The 15,885-nt window shown below is 49.6% G+C and overlaps 2 protein-coding genes across 11 annotated transcripts; one reads left to right on the forward strand and one right to left on the reverse strand.

Moving 5' to 3' along the window:
- Positions 1-1,953: 1,953 nt before the first annotated feature.
- On the forward strand, positions 1,954-8,906 carry Chrna10 (cholinergic receptor nicotinic alpha 10 subunit). The gene is made up of 5 exons (XM_050122588.1): positions 1,954-4,264; positions 4,765-4,910; positions 5,296-5,450; positions 6,079-6,611; positions 7,137-8,906. The coding sequence occupies exons 1-5, from the start codon at positions 4,204-4,206 to the stop codon at positions 7,583-7,585; spliced, it is 1,344 nt and encodes a 447-aa protein (XP_049978545.1). The 5' UTR covers positions 1,954-4,203; the 3' UTR covers positions 7,586-8,906.
- Positions 6,531-15,885, reverse strand: Art1 (ADP-ribosyltransferase 1). Of its 10 annotated transcripts, none has more exons than XM_050122564.1 (6): positions 15,771-15,885; positions 15,597-15,701; positions 14,726-15,317; positions 14,540-14,633; positions 13,374-13,415; positions 6,531-6,617 (listed from the first exon to the last, which is right to left on the reverse strand). In XM_050122564.1, exons 1-5 carry the CDS (start codon positions 15,807-15,809, stop codon positions 13,379-13,381), a joined length of 867 nt encoding a protein of 288 aa, XP_049978521.1. In that variant the 5' UTR covers positions 15,810-15,885; the 3' UTR covers positions 6,531-6,617; positions 13,374-13,378. The 10 variants fall into 10 exon arrangements, with proteins under 10 accessions (XP_049978521.1, XP_049978516.1, XP_049978518.1 ...); XM_050122561.1 differs by lacking the exon at positions 6,531-6,617 and adding an exon at positions 9,088-9,616 and having other exon boundaries at positions 15,771-15,872; XM_050122565.1 differs by lacking the exon at positions 6,531-6,617 and adding an exon at positions 10,191-10,290.

Here is a 15,885-nt window from a genome sequence, read left to right on the forward strand (position 1 = left end):
AATAAATAAATATTTAAAAAAAAAAAAAAAGGAAGGCTGAGCCGGGAGGTGGTGGCGCACGCGCATGCCTTTAATTCCAGCACTAGGGAGGCAAAGACAGGCGGATCTCTGGGAGTTCGAGGCCAGCCTGGTCTACAAGAGCTAGTTCCAGGACAGGCAGCAAAGCTACAGACAAACCCTGTCTCGAAAAACCAAAAAACAAAACTAAAAAGGAAGGCTGGGTTATAGTTCAGTCCTTGCCTAACATGCATGAAGCTCAAGGTTCAGTTCCCAGCCCTGCAGAAACAGCCTGATGATATAAGTCTGTACCCCAACACTTGGAAGGTGGAAGCAGGAGAGTCCAGAGTTCAAGATCATCCTCGCCTACTTTAAGACTTGGGGCCAGCACAAACTGATAAGCATGTACTTGAAATTTGAATATTTGGGGGGTTGAAGCAGAAAAGTTCAACATCATCTTCTGATACACAGGATTCTGAAGTGGATGAGCATATGCCTTTTTTTTAGTGAGTTTTTTGTTGTTTTTTGTCAGGTCTACTGGAATTTGAGTAACAGTTGTGAGCTGTCACATGGATGCTGAGAACTGAACCCAGGTCCTGTGGAAGAGTAGCCAATACTCTTACCCACTGAGCCATCGCTCTAGCCCCCAGTGTGTGCCTTTTTGACGGTACAGTCATTACTCGGTCACATTGCGACTCAAGTGTAGAAGCAAAAGCATATTAACAGGTAGTGTGTTCTTCACAGTTCAGAGAGGTTTTTTTGTTGTGATCTCATTTAAAACTTAATGAACAAAAGTTATACAATATAGCTCAATTACAGCAGTCAGCCAGCTGTTGCCAGTATAAACTGACCACTTGGCAAAGGAAGTCAAGAAGTTTTGCAACAGGAAACGGCAGAAAGGGCATAGTAATTAGGTCCTATGCTCTTCTTCCGAACTGTTTCCGGTTATCTGAAGACAACCAGGAAGTACAGATGCACAACACGAGATCTAGGCCAGGGCTACATTGTGAGCCTCATCTGGACAAAACAAAACAAAGCTTTTATGTTGTAGTGAGAGCCAAGTTTTCTAACTACTAAAGACAAAGTCATAATGACTTGTTCTGTTTCTGTTCCTTGATAGTCATGCCTCTCTGCCATGTGTCTCTGTAAATTGATGTCCATCCTAAGGACAGAATTATGATGTGAAATGCATTCTTGCTTATCATCTCTCATGGCTTACTAGACAGGAAAATGGTGGGATTCTGGGCAAAGTGCCATAAACCAGTAATTTAGGCACTCAAGAGGTGGTGATGAGAGGTAGGGGGTTCAAGGAAAAAATGGTGGCCGTGTGTGTGTGTGTGTGTGTGTGTGTGTGTGTGTGTGTGCTGCTAAAATGTGTAGTTCTCCTCTTTACAGAAGACTGTGGCTCCCATCCTCCTTTGCACCTAGTTTTGCACTGTGTGAGGACTTACCAGAAGTGTCCTTCAGAATGCCTGCTTTTTCCTGCTGGTTAAGGTTAAAAGTGATGGATCAATTTGAGTAATTTTTTTCTCTTTTTGAAATGAAGTCTTAATGTGTAGCACCCAAATTCACAGTAATCCCAGTGCCTCAGCTACTAGAGTGTTGCAATGACAGGCATGAACTACCACCACCTCTGGCTGCCAAGTCACTATTTTTGACCATGAGTTCACACACAAGAAAGAGCAAGGCAATGCCATAGGAATGGCCCAGCTCCCACTGGCCTTGGCGCTGCTGTATCTTCTCTGGACGGATGGACTATTGACTTTTTTTTTATTATTTTTTAATTGATATTTATTGAGTTCTACATTTTTCTCTGCTCCCCCCCCCCCCGCCTCTCCCCTCCTCCCTTAAACCCTCTCCCAAGGTCTCCATGCTCCTAATTTACTCAGGAGATCTTGTCTTTTTCTACTTTCTACTTCCCATGTAGATTAGATCTATGTAAGTCTCTCTTAGTGTCCTCATTGTTGTCTAAGTACTCTGGGATTGTGGTTTGTAGGCTGGCTTTCTTTATTTTTAAAAAACCACTTATGAGTGAGTACATGTGATAATTGTCTTTCTGTGTCTGGGTTACCTCACTCAAAACAGTGTTTTCTAGTTCCATCCATTTTCCTGCAAAATTCAAGATGTTATTTCTTTCTGCTGTGTAGTACTCCATTGTGTAAATGTGCCACATTTTCCTTATCCATTCTTCAGTTAAAGTACATTTAGGTTGTTTCCAGGTTCTGGCTATGACAAACAAAGCTTCTATGAACATAGTTGAGCACATGTCCTTGTGGCATGATTGAGCATCCTTTGGATATATACCCAAAAGTGGTATTACTAGGTCTTGAGGAAGGTTGTTTCCTAATTTTCTGAGAAATCGCCACACTGACAACTGAAGGGGCTGTACCTACCAGCAATGCAGAATTATTCCCTTTTCCCCACAACCTCTCCAGCATAAGTTGTCATCAGTGTTTTTGATCTTGGCCATTCTTTCAGGTGTAAGATGGAATTTCAGAGTTGTTTTGATTTGCATTTCTCTGATGACTAAGGATGTTGAACATTTCATTAAGTGTCTTTCAGCCGTTTTAGATTCCTCTGTTGAGAGTTCTCTGTTTAGATCTGTACTCCATTTTTTATTGGATTATGTGATCTTTTGGTGTCCAATTACTTGAGTTCTTTGTATATTTTGGAGATCAGACCTCTGTCTGATGTGGGGTTAGTGAAGATCTTTTCCCATTCTGTGGGCTGTTGTTTTGTTTTGTTGACCATGTCCTTTGCTTTACAGAAGCTTTTCAGTTTCAGGAGGTCCCATTTATTGTTTCTCTCAGTGTCCTTGCTGTTGGGTTATATTTAGGAAGTGGTTCCCTGTGCCAATGCGTTGAAGTGTACTTCCCACTTTCTCTTCTGTAAGGTTCAGTGTGGCTGGCTTTATGTTGAGGTCTTTGATCCATTTGGACTTGAGTTTTGTGCATGGTGATAGATATGGGTCTATTTTCATTCTTCTACATGTTGATATCCAGTTATGCCAGCACCATTTGTTAAATATGCTTTCTTTTTTCCATTTGATATTTTTTGCTTCTTTATCAAATATTAGGTGTTCGAAGATGTGTGGATTGATATCTGGGTCTTCTATTCAGTTCCATTGGTCCTCCTGTCTGTTCTTATGCCAATACCAGGCTGTTTTCAGCACTGTAGCTCTGTAGTAGAGTTTGGAGTCTGGGATTGTGATGCCTGTAATTGTTACTCTTACCCTCAGCCTTAACCCCTAACCCTAACTGTAACCAGCCCCTCCTACCTGCCCACAGTGTTAGGCATGGGAAGACAGTATCCACCTGGCGTGACTGAGGGCCTGTGAAAATGGTGTGCACTGCATTTCTGCTGCACAGGGCCATCTGGAGTGGTGTAAGACTCAGCACCACTCCCATGGGGAGGGAGAGTTTACCCGGCACAGAACAGCAGAGTCGCTCACCAGTAGGAAAGCTGCTGGGCTACGGGGAGCCTCCAGACCTCAATGACTGTAGCTGCACTGCAATGCGCGGTTCTCACCCACAGGCCCCAGCACACATACCTCTAAAGGCCTAAAGCTATGCACCTTCAGATCCTAATATCTCTAAACTTCCCAGCCCCCAGGATGAGCCCTCATGCTGATGCACAGAATTTGAATAATTTAGGGCCCAGCACCCTCGGGTGTCAGTTTCAGTTGCTCTGTTCCCATGGGCACTGCTGTGCCAGCCCTGCAATTAAGCTAATAAAACTGTCCATGGAAGAAGGGCTACTCCCCTGTGCCTCAGACCCCTTAGTGCTGATAGAGTGCTTGGCCCTGTTCTGAAAGCAGCAGGCTTGCTCCCTCAGAGGCCAGGTACGGGGAATGGATGCAGGGAGTGGAGGGGGGGGGCTGTAAAAGGAGAAGAAAAGAGAGTGGAAAGAAAGTCCAAAGGCAGAGGCCAAGATCATTACAGAGGAAGAAGCAAATTGAGACGGAGGTAATAGAAGTCACTGGGCACACAGACGGGCAGAAGCTGAGGCCAGAGAGGCTGGGAACAACAGAGGAAAACCGGCAGGTGCCAGGGCCCAGGTCTAGACTTAAGGGCAAGTACAAATAGGAGGCTGGAAGCAAGATCTCGATCTCTGGTTTCCAGGTACTGTACACATCGTCCCTGCCAGCTGGACCCGCTGTCCTACATCTGTCCTGAAAACCTGCCACCCTCTGACTGTGGTAAGGCCATGGGGACCAAGAGCCACCATCTTGGCCTGGGATTTCTGCTCCTTCTCTTTCTCCCTGCAGGTATGAACCAGCTCTCTTCTGACCCTGCTGCCCGTCCTGTCCACCCCAAACCTCCCCGTCTCCACCTTCCTCTTCAGTGTCTGCTAAGAACAAGCTATCTGGGGAATTCGAGGAGGGGGTGCTGAAAAGAAAGGAGACTTGCCTGATGAGATGGGGTGTTGGTAGTGGGCAGCAGCCATGTAAAAAGCCGGGTGTGGCACAAACACTTGTAACCCCAGTGCTGGAGAGACCTGAGTCAGGAGAATTGCTGAAAAACGGCAAGTCGCAAGTTCAGTGAGAGAGCTGCCGTCTCGAGAGAATTGGGTAGAAGTAGCAACCAGACATCCAGTCCCCTCCTTTGAATTCTATGCCCATCTGAGCAACACACACACACACACACACACATGTCACCGAAAACTTGTGAGGCCATGGAATCAGGCGCTAAGACTCCAGCTAGGGGTGGAGAGTGGAAACAGAGGCCCCTGAACTACAAAGGTGGACAATCCTCATTCATCCTCCAGAGTGCCTGGGAGCTGAGGGGAGACTGGCTCACAAGCTGTTCCGTGACCTGTTTGCCAACTATACCAGTGCCCTGAGACCTGTGGCAGACACGGACCAGACTCTAAACGTGACCCTGGAGGTGACACTGTCTCAGATCATCGATATGGTATAATGTGGTGGGGTAAAGCTGTGGGATGCCTGTGGATCAAAGGAAGGGCCGTCTCCTGCTTATCCTTTCCCTATGTGCTAATAATGATAATAGCCATTCATTCCTGTGTACCATTGGTGGCCCAAGACTTTACACACTGGAATTTACTCAACTCCCCCTCCCCAAGCAGGAATTATCTGATAGATTAACCGATGAAATGGAGACTTAAGAGCCCACCATAAGCACACAAGTTCAAGCCTGGAAGGGAATCGGGCTATTGGAGCAAGCTGGGTTTGTGGGTACTGACAGATCTGTGAGTGTGCATGAAGTAGGCATATATATACACATATATATGTATATATGTGTGTATATATATATGCACATCCATTGCCTGCCCTGCTAGGATGAGCGGAACCAAGTGCTGACTTTGTACCTGTGGATCCGGCAGGAGTGGACAGATGCCTATCTGCACTGGGACCCCAAAGCCTATGGTGACTTGGATGCAATCCGCATTCCCAGCAGCCTAGTGTGGCGACCAGACATCGTTCTCTATAACAAGTATTGCCTCCTGTCTGCCCTGCCCCTCAAGCACTGACTCTCTTCCCCGAACACCTAATAGAGTTTCTAAGATGCCTTGGAAACTTGCCCCTAAGGGACCCTCTAAGGAGCTCTTTGCCACTCCATGGCACTTTCAGTCATCTCTGCCAACTCAAGCTGGGTGTCTGTAAGGAATCTACTATGTGATCCAAGCCAGTTGTAGTTCTCAAAGAGAACTGTCTTGGGTCCAAGTGCTTCTCTGTGGCAACTCCACCCTTCCAGGTTCAGTGACCGCGGGAGACCTCACTGGCGAACGGCCTCGTCCTAGGGTTACTCCTTTATTCCATCTTTAGATGTTTTGCATTTCCCAGTCAATACATAGCATTGTGCATTTTTCTGGGTCCCTCTTATGAGTTTTACAGATGACTCCCTAGGCCAGATTGAGGCTCAGGTCCACCTCTGGGTTTTGCAGAGACTTTTTATACTCTGCTTCCGGCCTTTCCAAGCCCTTGGTTGCTGCCTCCTCTAGACCTTCAAAGATTGAAGTGAGCCTGATGAGGCTCACTCCACCGTGCTGCCCTGACCACTAAAGCCCAACTAGCGACAATAGTTCTTGGGCCCCGGTGACTCCTGTCCTGCCTCTCCACAGGGCAGACACGCAGCCACCAGCTTCGGCCAGCACCAACGTGGTTGTGCGGCATAACGGCGCGGTGCGCTGGGACGCACCGGCCATCACACGCAGCTCGTGCCGTGTGGATGTGTCTGCCTTCCCGTTCGACGCTCAGCGCTGCGGCCTGACCTTCGGCTCATGGACTCACGGCGGGCACCAGCTGGACGTGCGACCCCGAGGCGCGTCTGCCAGCCTGGCCGACTTCGTGGAGAACGTTGAGTGGCACGTGCTGGGCATGCCGGCGCGCAGGCGCGTGCTCACCTACGGCTGCTGCTCCGAGCCCTACCCGGATGTGACCTTCACTCTGCTGCTGCGCCGCCGAGCTGCTGCCTACGTGTGCAACCTGCTGCTGCCCTGTGTGTTCATCTCCCTGCTGGCGCCACTGGCCTTCCACCTGCCTGCTGACTCCGGGGAAAAGGTGTCTCTGGGCGTCACCGTGCTCCTGGCGCTCACCGTCTTCCAGCTGATCCTGGCTGAGAGCATGCCTCCCGCGGAGAGCGTTCCACTCATCGGTGAGCCTGACAGCGTTGGGGAATGGACACTGGGTCAGCAGAGTGACAGCTTGCAGGGACAGAGAGGGAGCAAGAGTAGACCTGTCTGAGAGAACACCCCTCGCCGCTAGGGGCGCGAGGGAGCCTTGACGGTGGAAGAACTCGCCCCCAGTGTCATTGTAAACTGTGGCGAGTGATAGCTGTGTGCCTGGCATGCTCCTGTGCACGTGACATTTTTCACTCGCAGGAGCATCACTATGAACCCATGAGTAACCAATAGGTTATTCCAGGTGTACGGAAAGGATCAGTATCTGTTCAGTTTACAACCATAATCTGACCCTGCAACAGGGAAATAATTAGGTAGCAGATAGCTTCAGAACCCTAGTAGATATGAGACATGGGGAGAACTTAACTCTTATCTACATCTTTCCCCTCTTTGGGTTTGAAGGCCAGATGCTGGCCTTCTTTCTCTTTATGATGAGGCAGCTGGAAAGCTCAACAGAGTTCACCTCCTCTTCGTGGCTCACAACGTTCTCTGCCCCACAGGGAAGTACTACATGGCCACCATGACCATGGTCACATTCTCCACAGCCCTCACCATCCTCATCATGAATCTGCATTACTGTGGCCCTAGTGCACACCCAGTGCCTGCCTGGGCTCGGATTCTCCTGCTGGGACACCTGGCCAGAGGCCTGTGTGTGCGGGAACGAGGGGAGCCTTGCAGGCAGTCCAAGTCACTGCGGTCAGCCCCCAGCCCCCAGCCTCCAGAAGGTCTCCCAGCAGGCCCTTGTAATGAGCCATGGTGTCTGTGCCATCAGGAAGCCCTTCTGCATCATGTGGCTTCCATTGCCAGCACCTTCCGCAGCCACCGGGCTGCCCAGCGCTGCCACGAAGACTGGAAGCGCCTGGCTCGGGTGATGGACCGCTTTTTCCTAGGCATCTTCTTCTGCATGGCTCTGGTCATGAGCCTCCTGGTTCTGGTCCAAGCCCTGTGAGGGCCAGGAACTGGATCTTAGGGAGCTTGGTCACCTCAACACCACCAGATAGGAATGACAAAACCTGGGTGGTTGTTGGTACTCAGAGTGCCGCTCAAAGTCAGGACCACCTCTCAGGACCAGCACTTCTGACCTGTGTGCCCTCACTGAGGGGATCCAAAGTCTCTTTCTCCCTTCCCTCCAATATGATTCAGGTCAAAGAGCAGACTTGGAAATAAGATTCAATGTCAGCTGAGCAAGATGGTGTACCCCTGTAATCCCAGCACATAGAGGCTGAGACAGGAGGATTTCCATGAATTCAAGGGCAACCTGAGCTTGAGAAAACTTTGTCTAAGAAATAAATAACCACCCATGTCCACACTTGGAATTATAGCTGTTAGCAGGGCAAATTCGGGTTATTTTTATTTTGTTGAGACAGAGTACCACTAGGTACCTCCTGCTGGCCTGAAGCTTGCTATGTAGCCCAGGCTGGCCTTGGATTCACTCTCCAAAGGCACTTGCTGGCACGTGCTACCACTCCCGGCTAGAGTGTAGACTACTTGCTAAGGGACAAAGGCACACATGCGCATGCCATCCTTAGCAGCTGCAGATGCTCACCCTGCTCATCTCTGCGAAGGCTCTAGGGGGTAGAAATTCATGGTCTGGTGTCCGCAAGGGAAGGCAATATAAACTTTTATTCCAGAGCTTCAATCCATAATAAATGAGAGTGTGCCCAGCACCTCCTCCGTGTCTCGTCTTCTCCTTGGGGCCACATCCAGAAGTTGGGGGTCCAGGTTTGTCTTTATAGATAGAAATCTTAGGACACACAGATCAATGCAAAAATTATATCTTTTTTAAAAATCATATTTGTGTGTGTGTTTGCTCTTGCACCAGGGTACATTTGTGGAGGTCAGAGAACAATGTGGGTAGTTGGTTCTCTCCCTCTGCCATATGGGACCCAGGGTTCAAACTCAAGTTGTCAGCTTTAGTAACAAGCACCCTTACTTGCTCAACCATCTTGCTAGCCAAGAAATTACTTTTCTGGTAACAACAGTAGCAAAAAAAAAAAAAAAAAGTGATTAGGATTTCACAGGACCCTGAGAGAGGGCCTAAAACTTTCTCTGTCATTCCCCTGCTGCCCCTCCTTATAGTTAGCCACAGCCACCTGTTCTCACCAGTGACGTTTAGAGAGCTCATCAGTAGCCCAGGTAGGTGGAGTGCAGGTGTCTCCACTCACAGGATTGGTTGCTTTCTTACCTTCACACAGCTTCTGGCACTTTTTTTGTGTCTTCTTCCCAGACCTTACCCATAAGAAACTCACAGCCTGAGGCCGGGTGGTGGTGGTACACACTTTTAATCCCAGCACTCGGGAGGCCGAGGCAGGCGGATCTCTGTGAGTTCGAGGCCAGCCTGGTCTATAAGAGCTAGTTCCAGGACAGGCTCCAAAGCCACAGAGAAACCCTGTCTCAAAAAAAAAAAAAAAAAAAAAAAAAAAAAAAAAAAAAAAAAAAAAAAGAAAGAAAGAAAGAAAAGAAAAGAAAAGGTAGCTCACAGCCTGACCTGGGAATACTCAGGGGCCAGCAAAAATAGAATAGAAAGGCCGGTACTCTAACCTAGCAGGAGGGTGAACAAGAACTTTCCAGGTAGACATGAGGGACATTTAAGTGACCCCTGCATGGCCCATGGCCAGGTATTCTCCCCCATCATCACCAACAAGGAGTTGATGTCTTCAGGTTCCAAATGAGTCTCTGCCTATCCTACCCTAGAGTCTTCTGACCTCAGTCCATCCTGCTCCTACCGCCTGAGCAAGGTTGTAGGAGCAAATCCTCTTCTGTGTCTCCACCGCCAATGCATCTGGAAGGTTATTGCCACAGAAGGCCCAGGCTTCCCTGCAGAGACTGATTCACCATGATCCTGATCAGGTAAAGTGCACAGGCAGGGCCGGTCAACATCTGGTACGTCACAGGAGGCCTGGGTTCTATGGATGGTCCCTCAGCACAAGGAATAAGAGCAGCAGCAGGAGAGAACAGGAGGCAGAGATGGAGCCTGGAGCTAAGGGAGGAGAAGAGAGGTTAGGAACAGTGCGAGGGCTGATGAGAGGCAGGGAGTCTGGCAGAGCGAGCTGGAAAGCAGCCAGAGGCAGGGGGTGAGAGACCAGTGAGGGCCACAGCTGGCTCTAGCCCCTGCCACTTGCTGTCACTGCGGAAGAGCCTCGAGACAGAGATCTGAGAGAGATCTGGTGATATTGCATCAAGGTTCATGTTGGAACCCCTCAGGGTTCAGAAGGATTGCTATAGCTGGCGGAAACTAGCTGAAGCTATCTGAGGGTAAATAAATGAGCTCCCCCAAGTCTTTTCATCATGCCTCATCCTCCCCATGCTCTCTTCAGCGCTCTCCTGATGCTTCTTGCTGTTGCTCGCTGTTCTGCATCCTACATGCTTTCCAGTTTATACACAGACAGTTAACAAGCATGCATTTCACCACATCACAACAACCAGATGGACCTGGCAAGGAGATGCCTTGGGCCTCAGAGGGGGCGTGGCTGCAAAGCTCTCCAGCTGATGCTGGGATGATTGATCAAGAATCAATACAAAGCCAGATGGTGGTGGCACAAACCTTTAATCCCAGCACTCGGGAGGCAGAGGCAGGTGGATCCCTGTGAGTTCTAGGCCAGCCTGGTCTACAAAAGCTAGTTCCAGGACAGGTTCCAAAGCTACAGAGAAACCCTGTCTTGAAAAAACAAAACAAAAAAAATCAATACAAAATTCTAAAAAGAAGTTTTCATGCACTGACTATATTTCTTTTGTTTGTTTTTGTTTTTTGAGACAGGGTTTCTCTGTAGCTTTAGAGCCTGGAACTCGCTCTGTAGATCAGGTTGGCCTCAAACTCACAGAGATCCACCTGCCTCTGCCTCCCGAGTGCTGGGATAAAAGGCGTGCGCCACCACCGCCCGGCCCCAACTATATTTCTTCTTCTTCTTCTTCTTCTTCTTTTTTTTTTTAAAGATTTATTTATTATGTATACAACTTTCTGCCTCCATTTATACCCACACACCAGAGGAGGGCGCCAGATCTCTTTACAGATGGTTTGGAGCCACCATGTGGTTGCTGGGAATTGAACTCAGGACCTCTAGAAGAGCAGACAGTGCTCTTACCCACTGAGCCATCTCTCCAGCCCCCAACTATATTTCTTAAATGTAAATAGTTAAGCTAGAAGTTTGTGACCAATAATTGTAGAAAATGTAACAGTGCTGTTACACCTTTGGAACACTAGCTTCCTTCCCTGGTGTCTGGGAACACAGTGGTGGTAACTATAGTAACCTGTGGGCCTGGGACAAAAGCAAAGAGTGCTTGATTTGCTTCAGGTCTAGCTAGCTGAGTTAAAGAGAATTTCTTTGGAAATTCGGCTTCCAGCTCCAGCAGAGTGCTTGCCATCACCCAGGTGAGAATTAATTTCTTTCTCTGAGGCTGATCCAGCAACTCAAGCCTTTTTCCTGTATCTCTAGGGTTAGAATAATAAACAATTAATTTCCTGGGCTATGATCTTATGTTACTTGAAACCAAGGTGAAGGGTAGATAAAGAATATTAATAACTTGTTAGGTTAGAGCAAAAGGCCGGGAGATTACACCTTCCTGAGTCTGCTGCTAGAGAATCCAGGGCCACCCAGACCTGTTTATGACTAAGGGCAGACTTTGTCTCTCTGCTTAGTGCCTCCTGCTCAGGGCTCCTTTCTTGTAAGTGAGTTCTGTCGATAAGGACAATTGTGGGGTCTAGCTTTATGTAGACTTTACTATTTGAACAAAGGTTTGAGAGAGTGAAGGCTCTCACCCCAGGGCCCCATAGTGTGGGAAAAGACATACAGTTGCCAGTACACAAAAAGTCAGGTTTAAAGAGTGGTTTATGGGATGGCTCAGTGATTAAGAGCACTGCCTGCTCTTCCAGAGGTTCTGAGTTCAATCCCCAGCAACCACATGGTGACTCACAACCATCTGTAATGAGAGCTGGTGCCCTCTTCTAGCCTGCAGACATACATGCAGACAGAACACTGTATACATAATAAATAAATTTAAAACAAAAACAAAACTAAAGAGTAATTTATACACTGCTGAGATATTCTGGGGTGAATCCCGTAATAGAAGGGAGAAACATCACAATTTCAGAAGATTTCTGCAGAATCGACAGTGACTATCCAAAGGACAGGCGTTCCCAAAGCTTTGTGAGTCGGGTTCTCCGAATGAAGCGTATACTCCCGTGGATTAGTCCAGCAGATCTGTCAGCTGTACATTTACTGTATAACACTTGTGGGCTCTCATCAGCGTTGAATCTGGCTCCCCATCCATGCCCTCGTCAGAAATGTGGGTAGAAATGTGGAGACAAAATGTCTAAACTTCTCCAGTGCCTCGGATGACGACCATCTGAGTGCAGAGGCCCACAAGAGACACGGTGGTCTGCTTGGCCGGCATTCTAGCACTCAGGAGGCTAAGGCAAGAGCTAAGGACTTAGGAGGCTGAGCCCATTTGAGGCCAGCCTGAACCACACATGAGTTCTAGGACAACCTGGGCTACAAAGCAAATTCCCCTGTCTCAAAAACTAAACAAGGTCTGGTTTGAAATTGGAGACCCAGCTTCTGGTTAAGTGTCTCTGGCCTCACTTTATGACATGAGGGTAGACGGCTATGTGGCAGAGGCTAGGGACCGTCATGGGGAGCAGTTCACAGTTCTGCAGCCAGGCTACAGTCATGATTCCTCACTAGCTGTGTGGCGAAGGACTGATTGCTACCTTTTGCCCTCTGTAGAAGTGACTAGCACTGGACAAGGTGGCACACGCCTTTAGTCCCAGCACCAAGGAGGCAGAGGCAGGTGGATCTCTGAGAGTTCCAGGCGAGCCTGGTCTACAAAGTCAGTTCCAGACAAGCCAGAGAAGCCCACTCTGAAAAATAACTAATAGTAAAGTGTACCAATGCCACTGAACTGTGCTGAGGATGCGTGGCATCAAGAGCCTGGCACTCCTGGTACTGTGACACCAGGGCAAGTGGAAGGAAGAGGCTGAGGAACTTCCCTGCCACGGGTTACAGACCCTAAAGGGAGGGAGTGTTGGGGGTGGAGTAGGAAGGATGGGGGGAAGATGGGAGAGGAGGTGGGGGGCAGTTAATTCTTCTTTGAAAGTGGCCTATTCCCACCTAAAAAAAGCAGTGGTCCGGGGGCTGGAGAGATGGCTCAGTAGTTAAGAGCATTGCCTGCTCTTCCAAAGGTTCTGAGTTCAATTCCCAGCAACCACATGGTGGCTCACAACCATCTGTAATAAGGTCTGGTGCTCTCTTATGGCCTGCAGACATACACACAGACAGAATATTGTATACACAATAAATAAATAAATAAATAAACTTAAAAAAAAAAAGCAGTGGTCCAAGTATACCCTTGCACAGCAAGAGAAGATTCACAGCTGAAAGAGATACAGGTATCTTTTGATCCTTCTTGCTTACTACAAACTAGGAAACTGAGGCACAGGGAAAGAACAGCTAAGTCAGAGCCCAAACTAGAGTACAGCACACAGCTTTCAATAGTTGGCTTTGACCTTGGAAAGCCGGTCTGAAGGAGCCCTGAGGACAGTAACAGGGAGAACAGTAGGGAACCGCCTCTCCTGAAACGGGGCCTGACCGTGGCCCTCCCCTGAGAGCACAGATGCACGTGTGCACACCCTCTGTGAGGGCGAGTGACTCCCCTCTTAGGTAACAAGGTGGGTTTGTCAGAGGAAAATGAGGGTCCAGCCCTGGGACAGCCTGCTCAGACAACTGCATCGCATCTCTTACCTGAGCTATCCAACCTGCAGGGCCCAGATCTGCACTTCTTTTCTGAAAGAAAGGATGGAGAATCAATGCTTCAGCAGCTCTCTGATCGGAAAGGACCCCAGAGTTCTGATGACCAACCTTGATTCTCTGTAACTGCTCCCTTGGGGAGGCCTCTCTAGGTAGCACTCTCTGAGGACAGAAGGGAGGCAGCCATGTAAGTCAGGGTGTCTTTCTGACCTCACCACACACTTTCCTTCACCCTGTCCCAGACAGGGAGGCACTGTTTGTGTTCTTGGCCTGCCTTCCTCATGGCTCACGATGCTGTTTAACGTAGGAACTGAGCCACACTGGGCCTCCTCCCATTTCCACCATGATCACTGTGAAGGCCAACTGTCTGCCTCTTAACCAAGAAAGCGAGGTCTCACTTAGCTAGGGGCAGTAGTCCAGAAAGCAGCAGGGGTTAAGGACAGGTCTCCTTGTTCCTCCTCTGGTGTGACAATGGCTCTGGAAGGAGGAGGAACAGCTGATGTGCTCCTGACCACAAGGCGGCGCCACATCCTCTGGCTGCTGGTTCCCCACCCTGCCCGGCACAGGCTACTGCATATAATTCCCATTCGATCTGGTAAAACCGCGCCTCTTAAAAACTGAGGCTGTGACTTTTACTCATTTTTTCCCCTTAAATTTTATTTATATTGGTGTGTGAGAGATGGGGGAGGGGTGCTTCCCAGGTATGTGAAAGTCAGAGACGGCCCTTGGAGCCAGTTCTCCCCTTCCATCTTCAGATGGGTTCTGGGGAATGAACTGAAGAAGTCAGGCTTGCAGGGCAAAACTCCTGTAGCGGCTGAGCCATCTCCATGTTCCCCTTTTACTTAGCTCTGCCTACAAATGCCGTGGTGCCAATACTGTGACTAGATTAATTCCTTTCCAGCTTCCAGCTGGGACAACAACCTGTCCGTCCCTTCAAAGGCCCAGGCCTCCTCTCCTCCATACCCGTACTGTAGTGTCTGTGTTCCCCTTGGCTGCCTAGGAGTCAGCCTGCTGAGCATTGTTATCACTGGTGCTTGAGCCTTTTATCATTTACGTATGAACTCCTTGACTGGGGTGGGAGTTGGGGTGTGGGTTTGCCAAAGCTCCTGGCAGATGTGGGAAGCCCGTCGTTTTTAGGACTGGCCTTGCGGGCTCCTCACCTTTGATGTATTCGCAGTTGTATGTGCTTCGTTTGCCCAGAGCGCGAAGATAGATGCGTGCGGGACCTTGGGCAGGTCGGCTGGAATTGATCACCTGGAAAGTCTCAAAAGGGGGAATCAGCACCTCCTCCTCGCCAGGGAAAAAGGAGTAACCCCCAATCGGGGCCCCGAGGCAGGTCCAGATACCAAAGAAGGTGTCCTCGCCAAATTGCTGGGCGGCAACGTTCTTGAGGGACGCAGAAGCAAAGCCTCCCAGCCTGACGGTGGCGCCTGGCCCGGCTGGCCGGAAGTGCAGGCCATGCACCCCCCTGTACACCTGCCGGCACCCACGAGATCGCTGGCTCCCGAGCAGCTGCAGGGCCTCGGTGAGCAGGAAGTGGAGGGTCTTGAAGGAGAAGTGGTGGAGGTAGTGGGCCCGGGAGCGGCCGGCCTCGCGCACAGCCGCGTTGAACTCCTTGTGCAGGGGGCTGTTGGCAGTGTAGGCCAGGAGCGCCACTCCGTGCTCATCCCTGAAGCCCGGGGGTGGTGGAGGAAAAATGGTTGGGCTGAGGTCCCAAGCTGACTCCCAGGCCCTGCGCTCCTGCCACTGGGTGTTGGCCAGAGCCCAACCATTCGCATACACTTTGTTGGTCTGGAACTCTGAGTGGTTGAGGTCAGCCAGAGCCGCTATCATGTCTGCTGCACAGCCAACATATTGGTCATCAAAGGACGCTGGGGCCATGTCCAGGGGTGTTTCTTGAGAAAAGATGTCTAGTTGTGTCATGGAGTGACTTTGAACCTGAGGGTAGGAGAGCACCAAGGACTGAGAGGGTGGTCCCTAGGGAAATGGGAACCCTGTCATCCAGCTTTGCCCTGCTCTAAGGGCCTGTCTACTGAGAAAACCAGAAAGAACCCCCAGAGAGGAAGGAGACTGGGGACCACCAGCTGCGAGCTCTCCAAGACTAGGTTTTCAGGAGTCTCTAGGAGGACAGCCAGCTTCCCCGGGAGCACTGGGCATTCTCCCCTCTGTTCTTCCCAGGGTTAGATAGGCCAGCAGCTCCGTGGAGGGTGCTCATACCTGAAGTCCATCCCTGAGGCCCACAGACACCAGGAAGAGAGACATCATGGCTGGAATCTTCATGTTGGAGGTGACCTGGGCAAGCTGCTGTCTCTTTTTCCTCATCTGGAAAAGTGGCGTGTCAATTGAACATTACCAGCTCTGGCACCCCCAGAGGTGGTCACACCGACCCACCGTGGCTCTCAGAAGGAACAGCAAACGCTGCAGCTGCATGGCCTGTTGTCCCTTTTCCGTCTGTCTATGTTTGTTTGCTTTAAACAGGGTTTCATATACCCATGCTGACCTGGAA

This window comes from Alexandromys fortis, unplaced genomic scaffold, assembly GCF_014885135.2.
Source record: "Alexandromys fortis isolate MF-2015 unplaced genomic scaffold, M_Fortis_MF-2015_v1.1 scaffold_209, whole genome shotgun sequence".
NCBI lineage: Eukaryota > Metazoa > Chordata > Mammalia > Rodentia > Cricetidae > Alexandromys > Alexandromys fortis.